The sequence below is a fragment of the Panulirus ornatus genome, chromosome 9 (genome assembly GCF_036320965.1).
Source record: "Panulirus ornatus isolate Po-2019 chromosome 9, ASM3632096v1, whole genome shotgun sequence".
NCBI lineage: Eukaryota > Metazoa > Arthropoda > Malacostraca > Decapoda > Palinuridae > Panulirus > Panulirus ornatus.
The window spans coordinates 52,199,566-52,215,373 of NC_092232.1; the positions used below are offsets into that span (position 1 = coordinate 52,199,566).

The 15,808-nt window shown below is 37.8% G+C and overlaps 1 protein-coding gene across 12 annotated transcripts in view; it reads right to left on the minus strand.

Moving 5' to 3' along the window:
• Nucleotides 1-1,022: 1,022 nt before the first annotated feature.
• Nucleotides 1,023-15,808, minus strand: part of LOC139750426 (uncharacterized) — a 36,299-nt gene continuing 21,513 nt past the window's right edge. For all 12 annotated transcript variants that reach the window (XM_071665221.1, XM_071665215.1, XM_071665220.1 and 9 more), the window contains 6 exons: nt 14,519-14,632; nt 11,400-11,460; nt 8,303-8,466; nt 6,423-6,542; nt 3,230-3,299; nt 1,023-1,376 (listed from right to left, as the gene is read on the minus strand). In XM_071665221.1, the coding sequence (XP_071521322.1) occupies nt 1,281-1,376; nt 3,230-3,299; nt 6,423-6,542; nt 8,303-8,466; nt 11,400-11,460; nt 14,519-14,632 (625 nt within the window). In that variant the 3' untranslated portion in view covers nt 1,023-1,280. The remainder of the gene's footprint in view (nt 1,377-3,229; nt 3,300-6,422; nt 6,543-8,302; nt 8,467-11,399; nt 11,461-14,518; nt 14,633-15,808) is intronic.

A 15,808-nucleotide genomic window follows, 5' to 3' on the forward strand; every position in this document is an offset into this window, starting at 1 on the left:
CAAAACATTAAAATATACAAAATGAACAGATTTAGATGGCTCTAAGGATGGAAGATATCTTTATGGATCCCCAAGGTGTGGTTAATGCTACTGACCATGACCACCCAAGGCCAAGCACACAGGTTCAAATCCTGTTTATGGTAGTCGCTCTATAGTCGACCTAGCTATTCATCCTCCCCAGGGGTTGGCCGATAAACTGGGTACCTGGCTTACGCTAGGGTATATACATTTAAATACAGAGCATTAATGAGATTGCCTTGAATAGAGCATTCACTTGGCTACGCCATCTCAGATATGTAAAAGAAAACTGATTTAAGAAAGTTACAAAAGTTGGAGACCATAAGTTTCCCCAACATGGAAAAGAAGAGTAATGGGTGACTTGATTGTAACAGTTTCTAAACCAAATAAACAGTGATGAGTTTTTCTTGGGATCCAAAGACAGAGCAACTATAGGCAATAACAAGAAACTAAGCGAGAAGTGCTTTTTAAAATCAAGGGTATTGGAAGAATGGAATAAAATGTGATGAAACTGAATTATGAAATTATATGAAAGTTTAAAAAGTTGTAACCATAGAGAAATTCAAAAGATGGGGCTCTATTCTGTAGAACTCCCTTCCATACATATACTGTACAAATAGGTTATTACATGCACTACAAAAATAAGTTTAGAGAGATGGGGGATCACAAGAATTTCTCATAATGCACAACTATTAATAACACACCAGTGTTACTGGCTAAAACAACTTGGAGGGACCTTTTGGTAAAAGGGAAATCTTTAACTCAGATCTTGGTGAAAGACCTTTCATGGCAGTAGCATAAAACAGCTGATAAAAGAAATTTCTAATATCCATTTTGCATTTGATGGGGTAACTATATCCAAGATACAAGAGTACTTTACCATCTATATTGAATATACAGGAGTACTTTACTATGAAGAATTTATTCTATTCAACACTCTAGCTGCAAAAAATGCTGATGCTATTTAAAGTCGAAGTTACTACTCGGGGATGTTCTACAGTAAAAAAATTCAGTGCTTTATTTCACGAGATACATTTTGATATTGGAAGCTGACATTGTTTCCATTCACTTCTATACAACTGTAACCTTTAATCAAATATCTTCAAAATCTTCAAAACTGGAGGTGTTAGGATAACATAAGTGTTAACCACTAGATATGGAATGACCGAGTATAAAGTTCACTATAATACACGGCCTGCAATAAAAAATATAGTTTTTGAGTATATATCATGATTAATCTCTAGTATATCAGTATTAGATTTTTATTCATTATCATCACCATTGATAACTTCCTTTTCTTCTTCCATTGTCTCCTTGATACTTTCGTCTTCATCATCATCACCCTTTTCTTCATTCATCTGAGGAAAAAAGAAAGCTTAAAAAGTCCAAATAAATTTTCTCCACAATGACAAGACAAAGTCAGACAGACAAAACAGCAGCTACATTTATAGATGTGAGTGAGTGGAAGGTTAGAGAGCAGAAGAGATAAATAGTACAAAAAAAAAGCAGGTTTTGAAAATCTGTAAAACGTTTTCTGGGGAGATTATGTCATTCTTACCTGTATCTTTCTGGTGAGGAATCAGTAGCTTTCCCCATCCCCTCCTATCTTCCTAACCTGGTGACATCACTACTTGTTTCAGGCCCACTCCTGGCCAATCAGATTGATACATGATATCATCGACTCAATATTTCCCAGTTTTATACATCTAATAATCTGCAGATAACAGGTATTCACCAAAAACAGTTACAACTGACAGAAATATTTTTCACTGAAGAGGAAAAGGATAGACAGCAAAGAAAAGACCTGGAAAAATGCTTGCAGCGCATTGCCATAAAAGAAAAGGTTTTGCAGTTTATCAAACCTACATTACTTTTCTCTTGAAGGAAGAGGATTTAGAGAAAAATATAAAAAGACAAGCAAAACAAAATAAGTGCCTTCAAAGGTGCATCGGGAACACCGCTTATCTTGTACATCTAATCACTTGCACCCCTTTACAAATAACACCTATGCTCCTCTCTTTTCACTAGCAACTTAACTTCCTTGTCCCACCAATGTCTACTGTTTCTCACCGGTCCACCTCCCATTCCTTACCCAATCCCCTAATTTCACTTACAGTGTCCACAAAAAACACGGTTCACCCCCAAATATTTTCTGAGGCAATACACAGCTGAGGTTTATTGAGTATAAAAGTAAATGATGCTCTCAAGGTGAAATCACTGTACATCTAGTTACTGAGAATAGTGTTTCTAATGATGTGAGCACCAGGAACCCACCTCAGTGTGCCTTAAGCTATCTTGAGTGAAGAAAGTTTTCTTTTCTTACTCTTCAAGGCTGCCACATCATTTTGGGAATTTTGCTTCTGGGCACTGTATTTCTCACACCTATGCTTCAAAATGGATGGCCCTTACCTTTCTAAGGAGTAGGAAGCCTGAATTCTCACTTGAAAACATGAAAATCTGGGTACATGAGATTTCTAAGTTCACTGGGAGCTCAGAATGCATGATTAGGCAGATGCTTCTTGCAACACTTCATCAGTGCCTTGCCTCAATTTGGAGATCAAGATACTTTGGACCTAGAATACTTCAAAAGCCTTGCTAATTCCATGCCTAAATGTCTGCCAGAAATGACAAAAGTATTAAAATGTAAGTGCGACACTGTTTTTGAAAATTTATGGGGGAGCAGACACTTTTTTTTATGGTGGACATTGTATACTCACCTTTTCCCAGTCTACTACACTCAGTCTCTCTTCACATCTCCTGGCATCTTTTCTACGCTCATTAACTTTCAACCCTCTTCCTATCATTATTTTCTCATTTCCTAAAGCCTCTACAATTTTTTATCCTTAACTCCACCAGACATCCAACTAAATGCTCCTTTCAGCATATTCACATGTACGAGTCTCTCCTCTACACATTTATCAATTAGTGCATCATCCAATACTGCCCATTTTCATCACCACTGCTCACCCACATATACTTAAATAAGACTTTTTGAACAAAGTATTCCTGATCACCAGCCCTTTTTCAGAACCCAACTCTACAAGCTGTTCACCATTTTCATTCACAAACTAGGTACCCCAAGCCCCCAACATTAACAACTTTTTCATTTAAATCACCGGTCACTAATATTCTTTCATGTCAAAACATTCTTTTCAGCCTTTTGTAAAATGATAATATATAAAGGGAGAAAATGGTAAATCAGTATACTTACTTTCATCTTTTTGACAGGTGAGACTTCAGCATCCCTTTCCAAAGTCCGCTTTCTCTGCCTGTTGGAATCCCTGAAAATGGCATGAAATAGTAGTAATTCTTATGAAGACATTTCTTTCTGCATTAAAAGTGTGAGCTATAACAACATATCACATTTGCCCATGCAAGGGTGCACTGTTGAGAAAATGCTAATGGAATCTTATAAGTCTAGCTTATTAATAACCCACTGTTCAGTAAAGAAGCACAAGGTTTCAGACAATCAATATCTGTCACTGGCTCACCATCACATTAGTGTCATCTGCTAACCTCAGCTGAGTATTTTAAACTGAACTCAGCATTCTAAAATGATTTTTATGGGTCTAAGACATACTGCAGTTTTTCAAGTTCCCATGGTCACTATATGAACAGATCTTTCATCACTAACCCAACGAATGTAGCTACTCTCAGATATTTGGTGTTCCTCCACTCCAATCACTTTTCAATAAATTTTAAAACCCTATTTTTTTCTTGTGTTACTGTTTGAAGATCTTTTTTTCTAAAGAAAATTATACATATCGATATATCTATATGATACTTTTTTATGTGTTGTGAGCTTGTCAAATGAATAAACGCTCAGGCTAAAGACCAAAAGATGCACAAAGTGTACCACCTTATAGCATAATATATACACATATCACTATGCTATCATGTTATGATTTCCACTACTATACATAGGAGTTGCTAGACAGCCAACAACCACGGAGGTATATTACCCATACTACCCACCTGGGTATCAGGAGGATTAGTGACAGTTGCATTATGAGCCAGTACTTGTGTTGTCAAGTTGTACTCCTCTAACCCATGCATCGGCCTTTCCTTTCTGCCTCGCCCACATAACACTTGACAACCCTTACCTCACAAAAATCTTTCTTAATAATTTTGGATTTTTCTGTGGAGACCACTATGCATTAGCCCTGCCTTTTGTAAGAATGACTGGAACAGTAGATAGAGGTAGTAGGTAGGAACATTTAGACAGGAGCATTGGGTAGAATCATTAAGAAGTATTTGGTAGGAGTATTAGGTAGATACATTAGACAGAAGTAGTCAGTAGGAACATTAGGGAGCAGCCTCTGTAAAAGCTGTGCTAAGAGTTGCCCTCTGCCAGTGGCCTGTTGAAGGAAAGGCACTAAAGGCTAAGAAGCAGCAATGGCATTCACTAGTTATGGAGACTCCACTGCTGTGGCCACTCCCCTGAGGGAGTTCCATTTGGATCTTGTATCAGAGATATGGACAGACAGATATTCATATTTATCTATGAAACTTTCTTTTTCTTTCACATTTGTACAACATTTCCTATAATAGCCAGGTAGCATCAAGAACTGAGGAAGAAGAGGTCTCATTCACTCATCCATTCTCTAGCTGTCAGGTGTAATGCACCAAAACCATAGCCCCCATACACAACCAGGCCCTTCAGACCTTTCTGTAGTTTCTCAAGGCTGCTTCATATGTCCTGATTAAGTCAACTGACAGCGTGTCATCCCCTGTATACCACATCACTCCAATTAACTCTATCCCTTACATGTCTTTCACACTCCATCATGTTCAGGCCCGAAGCACTCAAAATCTTTTTCACTATAACCCTCCATACCCATTTCAGTCTTCCCCTTCTAGTCCCATTCCACTTCTAACACATATATCCACTTTGTAAACCTCTCCTCACTCATTCTCTCCATATTTCTAAAAAATTTCAGCACACTTCACCTCTCTTAACCATATTCAAATTACCACACATCTCTTACCCAGTTATTAGTTAATCAATCCTTCTCACACTACATGCCATCCTCAAACATTTAATTTCCAATATAACCACCTTCCTCTATATTCTATCTATACCCAAGTGTCACATCATGCAATATCGCTGGGACTACTATACCTTCAGTCTACATATATTTGCAACCCACTCCCCTTATGGAACTCCCTCAAGAGGGTGGCCAAGGCAAGAGTCTTGTATAACTGTTGAACTCCATTGCCTCAATCTTCAACAGGCCACTGACTGAGGGCAACTCTAGCATAGTGTTTTCAGAGGCTCCTAGCTAATGTTCCTACCAACTCCTACAAAATGTGTCTACCTAATGTTCCTGCCTAATAATCCTACCTACTCTTTCTACCTAATGCTCCTAACGACTACTTGTACCTAATGCTGCTGTCTAATGTTCCTATTGACAATTTCTTTCTATTGCTCCTACCACAGGGATAGTGCATAGCACTCACCACAGGAAAATTTAGTTACAAAGAATGAGTACTGTGAGCTGTGTTGTGTGACAAGAAAAGATTTTATGTTTGAGGATAGAATGCCATCAGTCCACATGTGGGTTGGGCAATAAGAATCTTTTTTATCAATACATATATCTCTTACCCTTTCATTACTTACTCAACACACCACCTTACACCACATATTGTCCTCAAACATTTCATTTTGAACAAAGCCACTTGTCTCCACACAGTCTTGTCTATAGCCCCCGCTTTGCATCTACATAATAATAATTGGACCACTATACTTTCAAACATACCGATATATGCCCTCCAAGATAACGACCTCTCATTCCACACTTTCCTCAGTGCTCCCCAATCCACACTATGATACTTCCACTTCCAACTACATCCATGTCCACTCTCTGATATTTAAAATATTTCTCCTCCTTCAGTTTCACTCCATTCCAACTCACACCCCAACTAACCTTTCCCTTTACCTTGTTAAACCTAATCAATTTGTCTCCATTTCAACTCACATCCCAACTAACCGGTCCCTCTACCTTGTTAAACCTAAGAGTATTACTTTGATTCACATTTACTAATATTCACAATTACTCTTAACTTCCTCCTTTCACACACTCTTCTAAACTCAGTCACCAACTTTTATAGTTTTTCACTTGAATCTACCCCATCAGCGTTGTGTCATAAGCAAACGACAAATGACTCGCTCATCTCTCCAAGACTCTCAGTGACCATGTCCTATGACCTTCATAACCCAATCTCTAAAGATATACCATTATCTCTGAAAAAACACGTGTAAAGTTCCATTAATGGAAAAGTGCATCGTGAAATACACTAGTAACACTTATCATCATCATAACTCCTGGCACTTGGTAAATAAAGTGATATAGATGAACAAGACTTACTGTCAGTGAATACAAAAAGCAAAATTCATAATATACCTGTAACGGTGCTTATATGCAGAATCAATATGTGGCTTGAGGCCATCAAAATCCATTTCTGCTAACTGCCTTTTCATCTTTTCAGCTTCATCTTCTGTTGAAAAGTTCATATGACACATCCTGGAAAAAGTAGTATGTATATCATTATCATTACTGTCATTCACCATTAACAAATAATTCCTGAAGTAATTCTAAAATGTGAACTGAGTTATGTATCAACTTTCTGCTGCATACCTGTCATACACTTCCATGTTAACTTGCCTAAATGCTTAACCTTTTCAGTCCTACATACGTACGTTGTACATTGGTACATGAGTCCTGTACACATGAAATACATGATGATGTTTCCCACCCAGTTCCAAAAATCCTAAAGCAACCAAGAGCCATAATAATGGTATCATATTTCAACAGCACGACTAAATCATTCTCAGAAATTTCCATCTATCAGTCAGCATATGAACACCATGGCAGAAGGACCCTTATAAGAGAGTGCATCTGGCAACTGGAAGTGACATCCATGCATCCAGCAATCTCAAACATATACATGCAGGAACATAGGAAGAAACAGAGGCAATTTTGATGAAAAGTAGTAATTTCAAAGAATATGACAATGATGATTAGGGACTTACATTTGGACTCCATGATCAGCAGCTACATAGCAGAAATGGGCTTACAACCATAGAGTGCTAGTAATGCAACTCCTGAACTGTCTTAGTTCCCTTGTTCTACCTTCTTAAATTGGTTTCATGGTGTGTTTAACCATAATTTACTAATTCTTTAAAAGTGCTTTGATAAATAAGTATACCTTAACTGACAAGTCCAGTTAAGTGGACTATTTTCATGGATCATGATATTATTTGAGACAAATAAATATTTCACATTTACTCTCATCTTTTGCCATTCTACATTCAATTTCTCCAGGTATTTCTTCATACAAGCATCTTTTCCAAGTTCACTTACTTTTACCACTGTCTTTTCACCAATACTATTTCCTCTTTTCCTAACACCTCTAAAAATCTTCATCCATGCTTCCACAAGATAGTGATCAGACATCCCACCAACTGTCCCTCTCAGCACCTGTAATCCAGGAATGCCCCCTGACTACCTTTCTTACTCACATATGTATACTTGTGTATGTCCCTCTTTTTAAACCAGGGATTCCCAGTCACCTGTCCTTTTTCAGCACACAACTCCACATGCTCTTCACCATTTCCATTCATTATGATGAATACCCTATGCCTACCAATTATGTCCTCAAATGCCATATCACTTCACTTTGCATTAAAATCACCTATCACTCATACCCGGTGTCTTACAGTAAAACTGCAAACAAACTCACTCAGCTGCTCTAAAGACACTTACCTCTCATGATTTCTCTTCTCATGGCCAAGTGGATAAGCACCAATAATCGCCCATCTTTCACCATCCACTTTCATTTTTACCCACTTCGCTGTGGAATTCACTTCCTTACACCTTTCAATACTCCTACAACTCCTCCTTCAAGAGCAAAGCTACTCCTTCCTTAACTCTTGTCCTCCCCAACCCACGACTTTACTCCCAAGACATTTCCAAACCATTCATCCCCTTTTCCCTTGAGCTCTGTTTCACTCGGAGCCAGTACATCCAGGTTTCTTTCCTCAAACATACTACTTCTTTTCCCTATTCTATAAATATTACCTTGATTTTTGCTTCTGAGAGAGTATATACAGTTAAAAACAGTAACTGTACATTCACTTACCATCATTTCTTCTCAAGTTTTTTGGTAACAATGAGAAAAAAAAGCTACATGAACATGGAAAATAAATAAAGAGAAAGACACTGTAATCAATTCCATGTAACTAACATTATACACTGATTTGTCCTTTAATCTACCAACTCACCTGCCAAATCTTATTTGGGAGGCACTTTTCCCAACCAACAACAACTTTGCAGCAAGACTGGCTTTGATGATACTTTTGAAGAAGAGGAATATGCCACAAGGATCTTTCTCCCTCTGTACTGATTTTACAAGACCTCTTCCTCGCTTTGCACGGGGGATGCGTTCCTGGAAAAATGCACATACAGGGGATTTGCATACAGTGGACCTAATAAAGTAGTATAGAAACAAAAACAGGAAGGCTTTCCCAAAACCTCTGAAAGCCCCTTTTTTCTCACTTCCACTACAGAAAAAAAAAAAAGTGTACACCCCATAATGGTATCCAATGCTTAAATAACTGGTGTTTCACACATAAGAGGTTCATGAAAAAAATAACTAATATAGATGCAGAATGAAATCAAAAACATTTCCCAAAAACATGAACAGCAACAGCACTTATTAGCCCTACCAAGTAACTGTTTGCTAGTGAGTGCAGCATCCATACAAGTGACTTATGATGGTCATATGACCTGCATTCTTTTCTTGATACTTTGCATATAATCTCCTGAAATTCCTACAACTGTAAGGGTGAAAGTGAGTCTTCTGCTTGTGGAATGAGGAGGAACAGGTAAAGCATCAGCTTGAAGGTAAAGTTAAAAATCTTGTCAAATACTTTAGGGCAGAATTCTTCCAACATGACACTAACAGATGCAAAGGTTACTCATACCTTTATAAAGAAGTCATGATGAACATGGAGCAAATATGGAGTGTCCACAGATGATTAAACTCAACATGCCTATATTTACTGAACTGTATTTGTACTAAAAAAAAAATTCTTACATATTCATCTACATATTTTGATTAATAAGGTAAAGGCATTATACTATTTTATGGCATGTCATTCAAACTTTCAGGAAAAAATTATGATGAGAGGTCTCTCCAGATATGTAACCTCTTATCCTACTAAGTCCTATGTAGGAAAAATGGATTCTGCTACATGATGATTATGATACACTTTTTCTAAGAATACATATTAAATCAAATGGAACGTGCTGATTAGGTGTATTCACCCATTTTGCATGAGACAATTTACAAAAAGAGCCTCTACAAAGATGACATGTGAGCATTCATATATCTGTATCTGATATAGGATTCCATACAACTGGACATTTTTTTTCCATTTTACTAATCAAAGGATGTCTAAGAACTTTCTGTTATTTAGTGATATTAAATGAACAACTGTTTTTATATATCTGCATTTTTCTCAAACATAAGTGTCCTAGATTAATTAAAACACACTTGAGAGTTGAGGTGGGTTAGTATAATCAAACTTAGGGGAAAGTAAGAAAATGTTTTAGGAGGTTAATACTGGGGAAAAAAACAAGAAATCTAACGGGAACATAGGTGAAGAGGGCAAACTGAGAAGTGGTAACAGGCAGAAATGAGGTGAAGAAGACATGGATTGAGCATTCTGAGGGGTTGTTATTCATGTCTGATGATAAGGTGTAAATGTGGGGTGTTTTGAACATGGAGGTATATGAAGTGAGATATTCAGGAATAATGGTTTGGTAAGAAGAGGAGTTGGTGAAAGTGCTGTATAATATGAAGTGTTGATATGTGGTTGGAATAGGATTGGGTTTAGTTTCTGAGTGATCATTTTGGATTTTCAGTGTATGTATGGCCCATAGTGAGGTACATGAGGATTGCCAGAATGCCTGTATAGTGCCACTGCATAAAGGCAAGTGGGGCAATGGTGATTATTCAAATTACAGAGGTAGATGCTTCTTGAGTGTAAATAGTAAATTGCATAAAAGAATGGTGACTGATATGGTCATGGCATGGACAGAATTTCTGACTGGGGAAAAACAATTTGGCTTCAAAAGTGGTAGAGGATGTGTGGATCAGGAGTTTGCTCTTACAAATGTGTGCACGAAATAGACAAACACAAGGACCTGCATGTGCCATTTATGGATTTCAGGAAGGCATATGATGGGGATGATAAAGATGCTCAGTGGAAGGTGTTTTTAAAATATGGTTTGGGAAGAAAGCTGCTAAAAGCACTGAAAAATCTTTATTTAGAGAATATGGCACATTTGCAAGTAGGAAGAGAGGAAGGTGAGTGGTTGGTTCTAGGGGAGGGTTGGTCTACATCAGGGGTGTGTGATGTCACCATGGCTGTTTAATTCATATATGGTGGTGATACACATGAATATAAGAGTCTTGGAGCAAGGAGCAGATATGCAATCTGTTGGGGGAAGAAGGATTAAAAGGTTCTGATGCACATATCAATAAGGGGAATGCCAACTGCTTGGTAGGCATAAGTCCACAAGTTCATAAACATATCCCTTTCACTCAAATCAGGTAACTTTAGCATATCATCTTTACAAGGTCATGGATACATTCATCAGATGATATGAACAATCAAGAAGTTTACTATAGATAACATCTAGTCTAGGAAATAATCAATATCTATAATGAAAGATTGATGAAAGATTTTCTTTTCATACTTGATTGCCATTTCCCACATCATCACAAACCATCCTGACCAAAGCACCCCATATCTGCCACTCTATCATCAAACCTTCAAAACACTCACTCCATCTCCTCCTCACTTCATGTACACATGTACATATTCTCCTCACTTCATGTACACATGTACATATTTATTCTTGCTCGCCTTCATCCATTCCCAATGCCACCCTGCCCCGTAGGAAACAGCACAAATGCATGAAGGAAAAGAAAGAAGATAACAAATACATTTCTTCTCTTCCCCTCATCCAATCACCACCCCTTGCATCAGTGAGGTAGCATCAGGAAAGACAAAGAAAGGCCATATCCGCTCACATCCATACACAAGCTGTCATACGTAATTCATTGAAACGACATGACCTAGAAATTACATAACCTTGAAATTATGATGACTCCTCTATGAATTAATATGATGATTACAAGATAATTCAGATAATTACAAAGGAACAGAGTTAAAGTAATAACAGCTCAATGGTTCTCAATGTCCTGCTGTTCACATGATTTAACTAGCAACCAGCACTGTCTACTTCCCAAAATTACACTCATGCTTTATCATAACCATTCTAACTAGTTGCTACTAATCATTAACTTACTTCCTTGTTCTCTGATGCTGCTGCCTCTGTGTCTTCACTGGAGTTTTGCTTGCTAGAATCCCTGAAAAATTAGAAAAATGTTACAGGAGTAATCATTTACTTTGAAAAAGAGAAAAATCAAAACAATTACGACTCCATGAATTACTTTTGCATTTTTGAAAATCAAAGGCTCTATTCTAGTTTCTTATGAAGATCTGTTTCTCACTGAAAGAATGATATGCCTTATGATCCTCAACCCTCCCTTTTGCATCCACCTACATATAAACCAAACCATTTCTAACTCCTATACTGTTTTAGCCATTTCCTTGTTCATTTTCTCTCTAAAACAAAGACTTTCTTAACTCCAACCAAACAAAAACATTACATCTTTATCAATAAACTTCCAAACATCTTTAAGGAATAGCTCTTGAATTAACAGCACTCTAATATCTGGACCATATGGTTTCTTTTCATATACTTTATTCCCTTTATCTTTCTACTGCTTTAACTTACAAACATCCACTCTCAACAAGTCCTAATCTTTTTAAAGCTCCTTATCCACTACCTTTACCCTATATCTGGCTTCTCTTCTCGCCCTTTAGGAAAAATGTATAAATGTTTATTTTTTATTTTTTTTTTGCTTTGTCGCTGTCTCCCGCGTTTGCGAGGTAGCGCAAGGAAACAGACGAAAGAAATGGCCCAACCCATCCCCATACACATGTATATACATACGTCCACACACGCAAATATACATACCTACACAGCTTTCCATGGTTTACCCCAGACGCTTCAAATGCCCTGATTCAATCCACTGACAGCACATCAACCCCGGTATACCACATCACTCCAATTCACTCTATTCCTTGCCCTCCTTTCACCCTCCTGCATGTTCAGGCCCCGATCACACAAAATCTTTTTCACTCCATCTTTCCACCTCCAATTTGGTCTCCCTCTTCTCCTCGTTCCCTCCACCTCCGACACATATATCCTCTTGGTCAATCTTTCCTCACTCATTCTCTCCATGTGCCCAAACCATTTCAAAACACCCTCTTCTGCTCTCTCAACCACGCTCTTTTTATTTCCACACATCTCTCTTACCCTTACGTTACTTACTCGATCAAACCACCTCACACCACACATTGTCCTCAAACATCTCATTTCCAGCACATCCATCCTCCTGCGCACAACTCTATCCATAGCCCACGCCTCGCAACCATACAACATTGTTGGAACCACTATTCCTTCAAACATACCCATTTTTGCTTTCCGAGATAATGTTCTCGACTTCCACACATTCTTCAAGGCTCCCAGAATTTTCGCCCCCTCCCCCACCCTATGATCCACTTCCGCTTCCATGGTTCCATCCGCTGCCAGATCCACTCCCAGATATCTAAAACACTTCACTTCCTCCAGTTTTTCTCCATTCAAACTCACCTCCCAATTGACTTGACCCTCAACCCTACTGTACCTAATAACCTTGCTCTTATTCACATTTACTCTTAACTTTCTTCTTTCACACACTTTACCAAACTCAGTCACCAGCTTCTGCAGTTTCTCACATGAATCAGCCACCAGCGCTGTATCATCAGCGAACAACAACTGACTCACTTCCCAAGCTCTCTCATCCCCAACAGACTTCATACTTGCCCCTCTCTCCAAAACTCTTGCATTCACCTCCCTAACAACCCCATCCATAAACAAATTAAACAACCATGGAGACATCACACACCCCTGCCGCAAACCTTATACTTTCTACAAATTAGAGATATGCCATAAAAACCCTTTTTCACACATACCATGGTCTCTGGATATTTCTACAATTTCTTTAACAAGGAACCTATCTCAAACAGGCACTTCCTCACTCTGTCCTCCTAATTCACTATTTTATTACCTATCTGCTCCAATTCATTTCACTCAACCAATTTCTTGGGATCTTCTCCTAATATACAGTCTCATGCACTCATACTATCTCAGGGATCCACCTTTTACTTTGTCAACCATTCCTTTCATATCACTATCATTTTCTTGTTTTCATCATTCCTTACTCTACTCTTCAACTCCACAACCACTTCTTAGAAAAATCACCTAAATCATCCTACTAATAATAACAATCATAAATTCACTATCAATAGCACACAAAAGTGTGAGTTACACAACACTTTCCGACACATAACTAAGGTTCTCCACTTTTAAATGCAACCACATTCATTTCATTTGCATTCCATTTTTAACTTTAATCCTTCAATTCATTTAATATTACATCTTATATCTAAAATGTTTAACCCTTAATTTGCTGGGGCTGGTGATGTTAGGTTAGCATCAATTGTTTACAATATCTAGTCTTCATACAAAGATTCTACAGCCATGAATACCAGGATATGTTCACACCCTCTATTTCTATCTTGTCTTCCCTCTCTCCCAGTTTGGCTAATAAAGATCTCAGATTAGCTAATAATGAGAGACCTTTCTTAACAGAGCAATCTGAAAATTCATGATAAGCTCAAGAACCTAACCTAGCAAATCTTTAGGAGTCTACTGTACATCTGACTGCCTTTGATTCACCAGCCACGTGGACCAGGTACCCATTAGATGTGAGGGCACACTTCCTGAAAGAGGAATACGCTGGTTTCAAACCTACTTTCTTTAAGGTTAATGGTCAAGCACTCTACTCACTATGCTACTGGAACACATTTGAAATATATGTTAAAAAAAAAAGAGGCCATTAACATGAACTATGGAGGAAAGTATGTCAGTGTCCTGCAACTAAGAGTCACTAAGAGTTTTATCAGCTGTAAAGCTTATATAGATGTTTATGTTAAACACTTCAATAGTGATCCTTTTTTTTTTTTCTTTTTTCATCTTACAACTGTCTTTTGGTTTACTACTAATATATGCAATATGTCTGCCCCAACAAAGAATCCTATAAACAACATACAGAAATTCATTGGTTCAGCTTACAACCATATTTTGCTGTTGTGAACTTCATTTTGAGTTCATGTAGATATTGTATCATTTAATATGTATAAGCAACCCATATGAACCATGGTAACAAAACTCTGACAAATAATATCACATAAGACTTCAAAACTATTGCTAATGAACTGTTACCAAAAAGAGGAAGGTATTCAAAGTTTACAAACCGTTGCTTATAGGCAGAATCGACATGTAGCTTCACTCCCTCAAAATAAATTTCTGCCAATTCTTTTTTCTTCTGTGCAGCTTCACCTTCTGTTGCAAAATTCATATAGCACATTCTGAAAGACAATGTAACATTACCATTAACACAACATATCATGTGGAATGTCTAAGCTATTTTATTGCTGAACTGTCTTCTACTACTCAATAATTATGTTTTTGTTAAAAAAAGTAAACCAATTTATATCAAGCCTGAGGATTGACAGAGTGCACATATAGTGCCACTGTATAAGGGCAAAGGGGTACAAGTTTGTTGAGTGTACCTGGTGAGTTGTATGGGAGAGTAATGACTGAGAGGGTGCAGGCATGAACAGAGCATCTGTATATCTGTAATACCTTAACTGTGTATTTTCAGCCAAATGGTTGCCTACAACCAATTTTTTTTTCATTTTTTTATTCATTTAGACTGGGAAGGAAAAGTGTGCTTTGAAGAATGTGTGAGAAAGAGAAGAATTTGTAGGTGGCATTTATGGATCTGGAGAAAGCATATGAGAGGGGTGATAGATATACCTTTTGGTAGGTCTTAAGTGCAGTTAGTGTGGGAAGAAAGCTTTTAGAAGCAGTGAAAAGTTTCTATCATGGGTGTAAGAGTGGAAAGAATGGATAGTAAGCAGTTCCAAGTGAAGGTTGCTCTGTGGCAAGAGTGTGTGATCTTAACCTGGTTGTTTGTTTATGTATAGGGTGTCAAGGGATGGAAATGCGAGATTCTTCGAGAGAGGTGCAAGTGTGCAGTCCATTGGAATACAGGGGACTGGAAAGCGAGTCAGCTGTGTTTTCCTGATGACATGGCACTGGTGGCACATTCAAGTTAAAAACTGGAGATTTGGGGGCATGAATTTGGGAGTGTTTGTAATAAGAAAAATTTGAGATTACAAGTGAATAAAAGCAAGGACATCAGGTTCAGCTGTGCAAAGAGACAGTTCAGGTGTGAGTTGGAATGAAGGAAACGTTGGGGACATGAGGTGTTTTAGATACCTGGGAGTGGACATGAAAAAGAATGAAACAATGGGATTGGAGGTAAGTCATAAGATAAGTGAGGAAATAAAGGCTCTGGAAGTAGTGACGAATGTGTGGGAAAAGAAGTTGCTATATAGGAAGGTGAAAATAGATATTTTTGATGGTATACTATGGATATAATGGGTGTGCTGAAATTATTTGGGGAGGAGATTTTGACAAAGAGGATATATGTGTCATAGGTGGGGAGAAGAAGGAAGAAACCAAATCAAAGATGGATG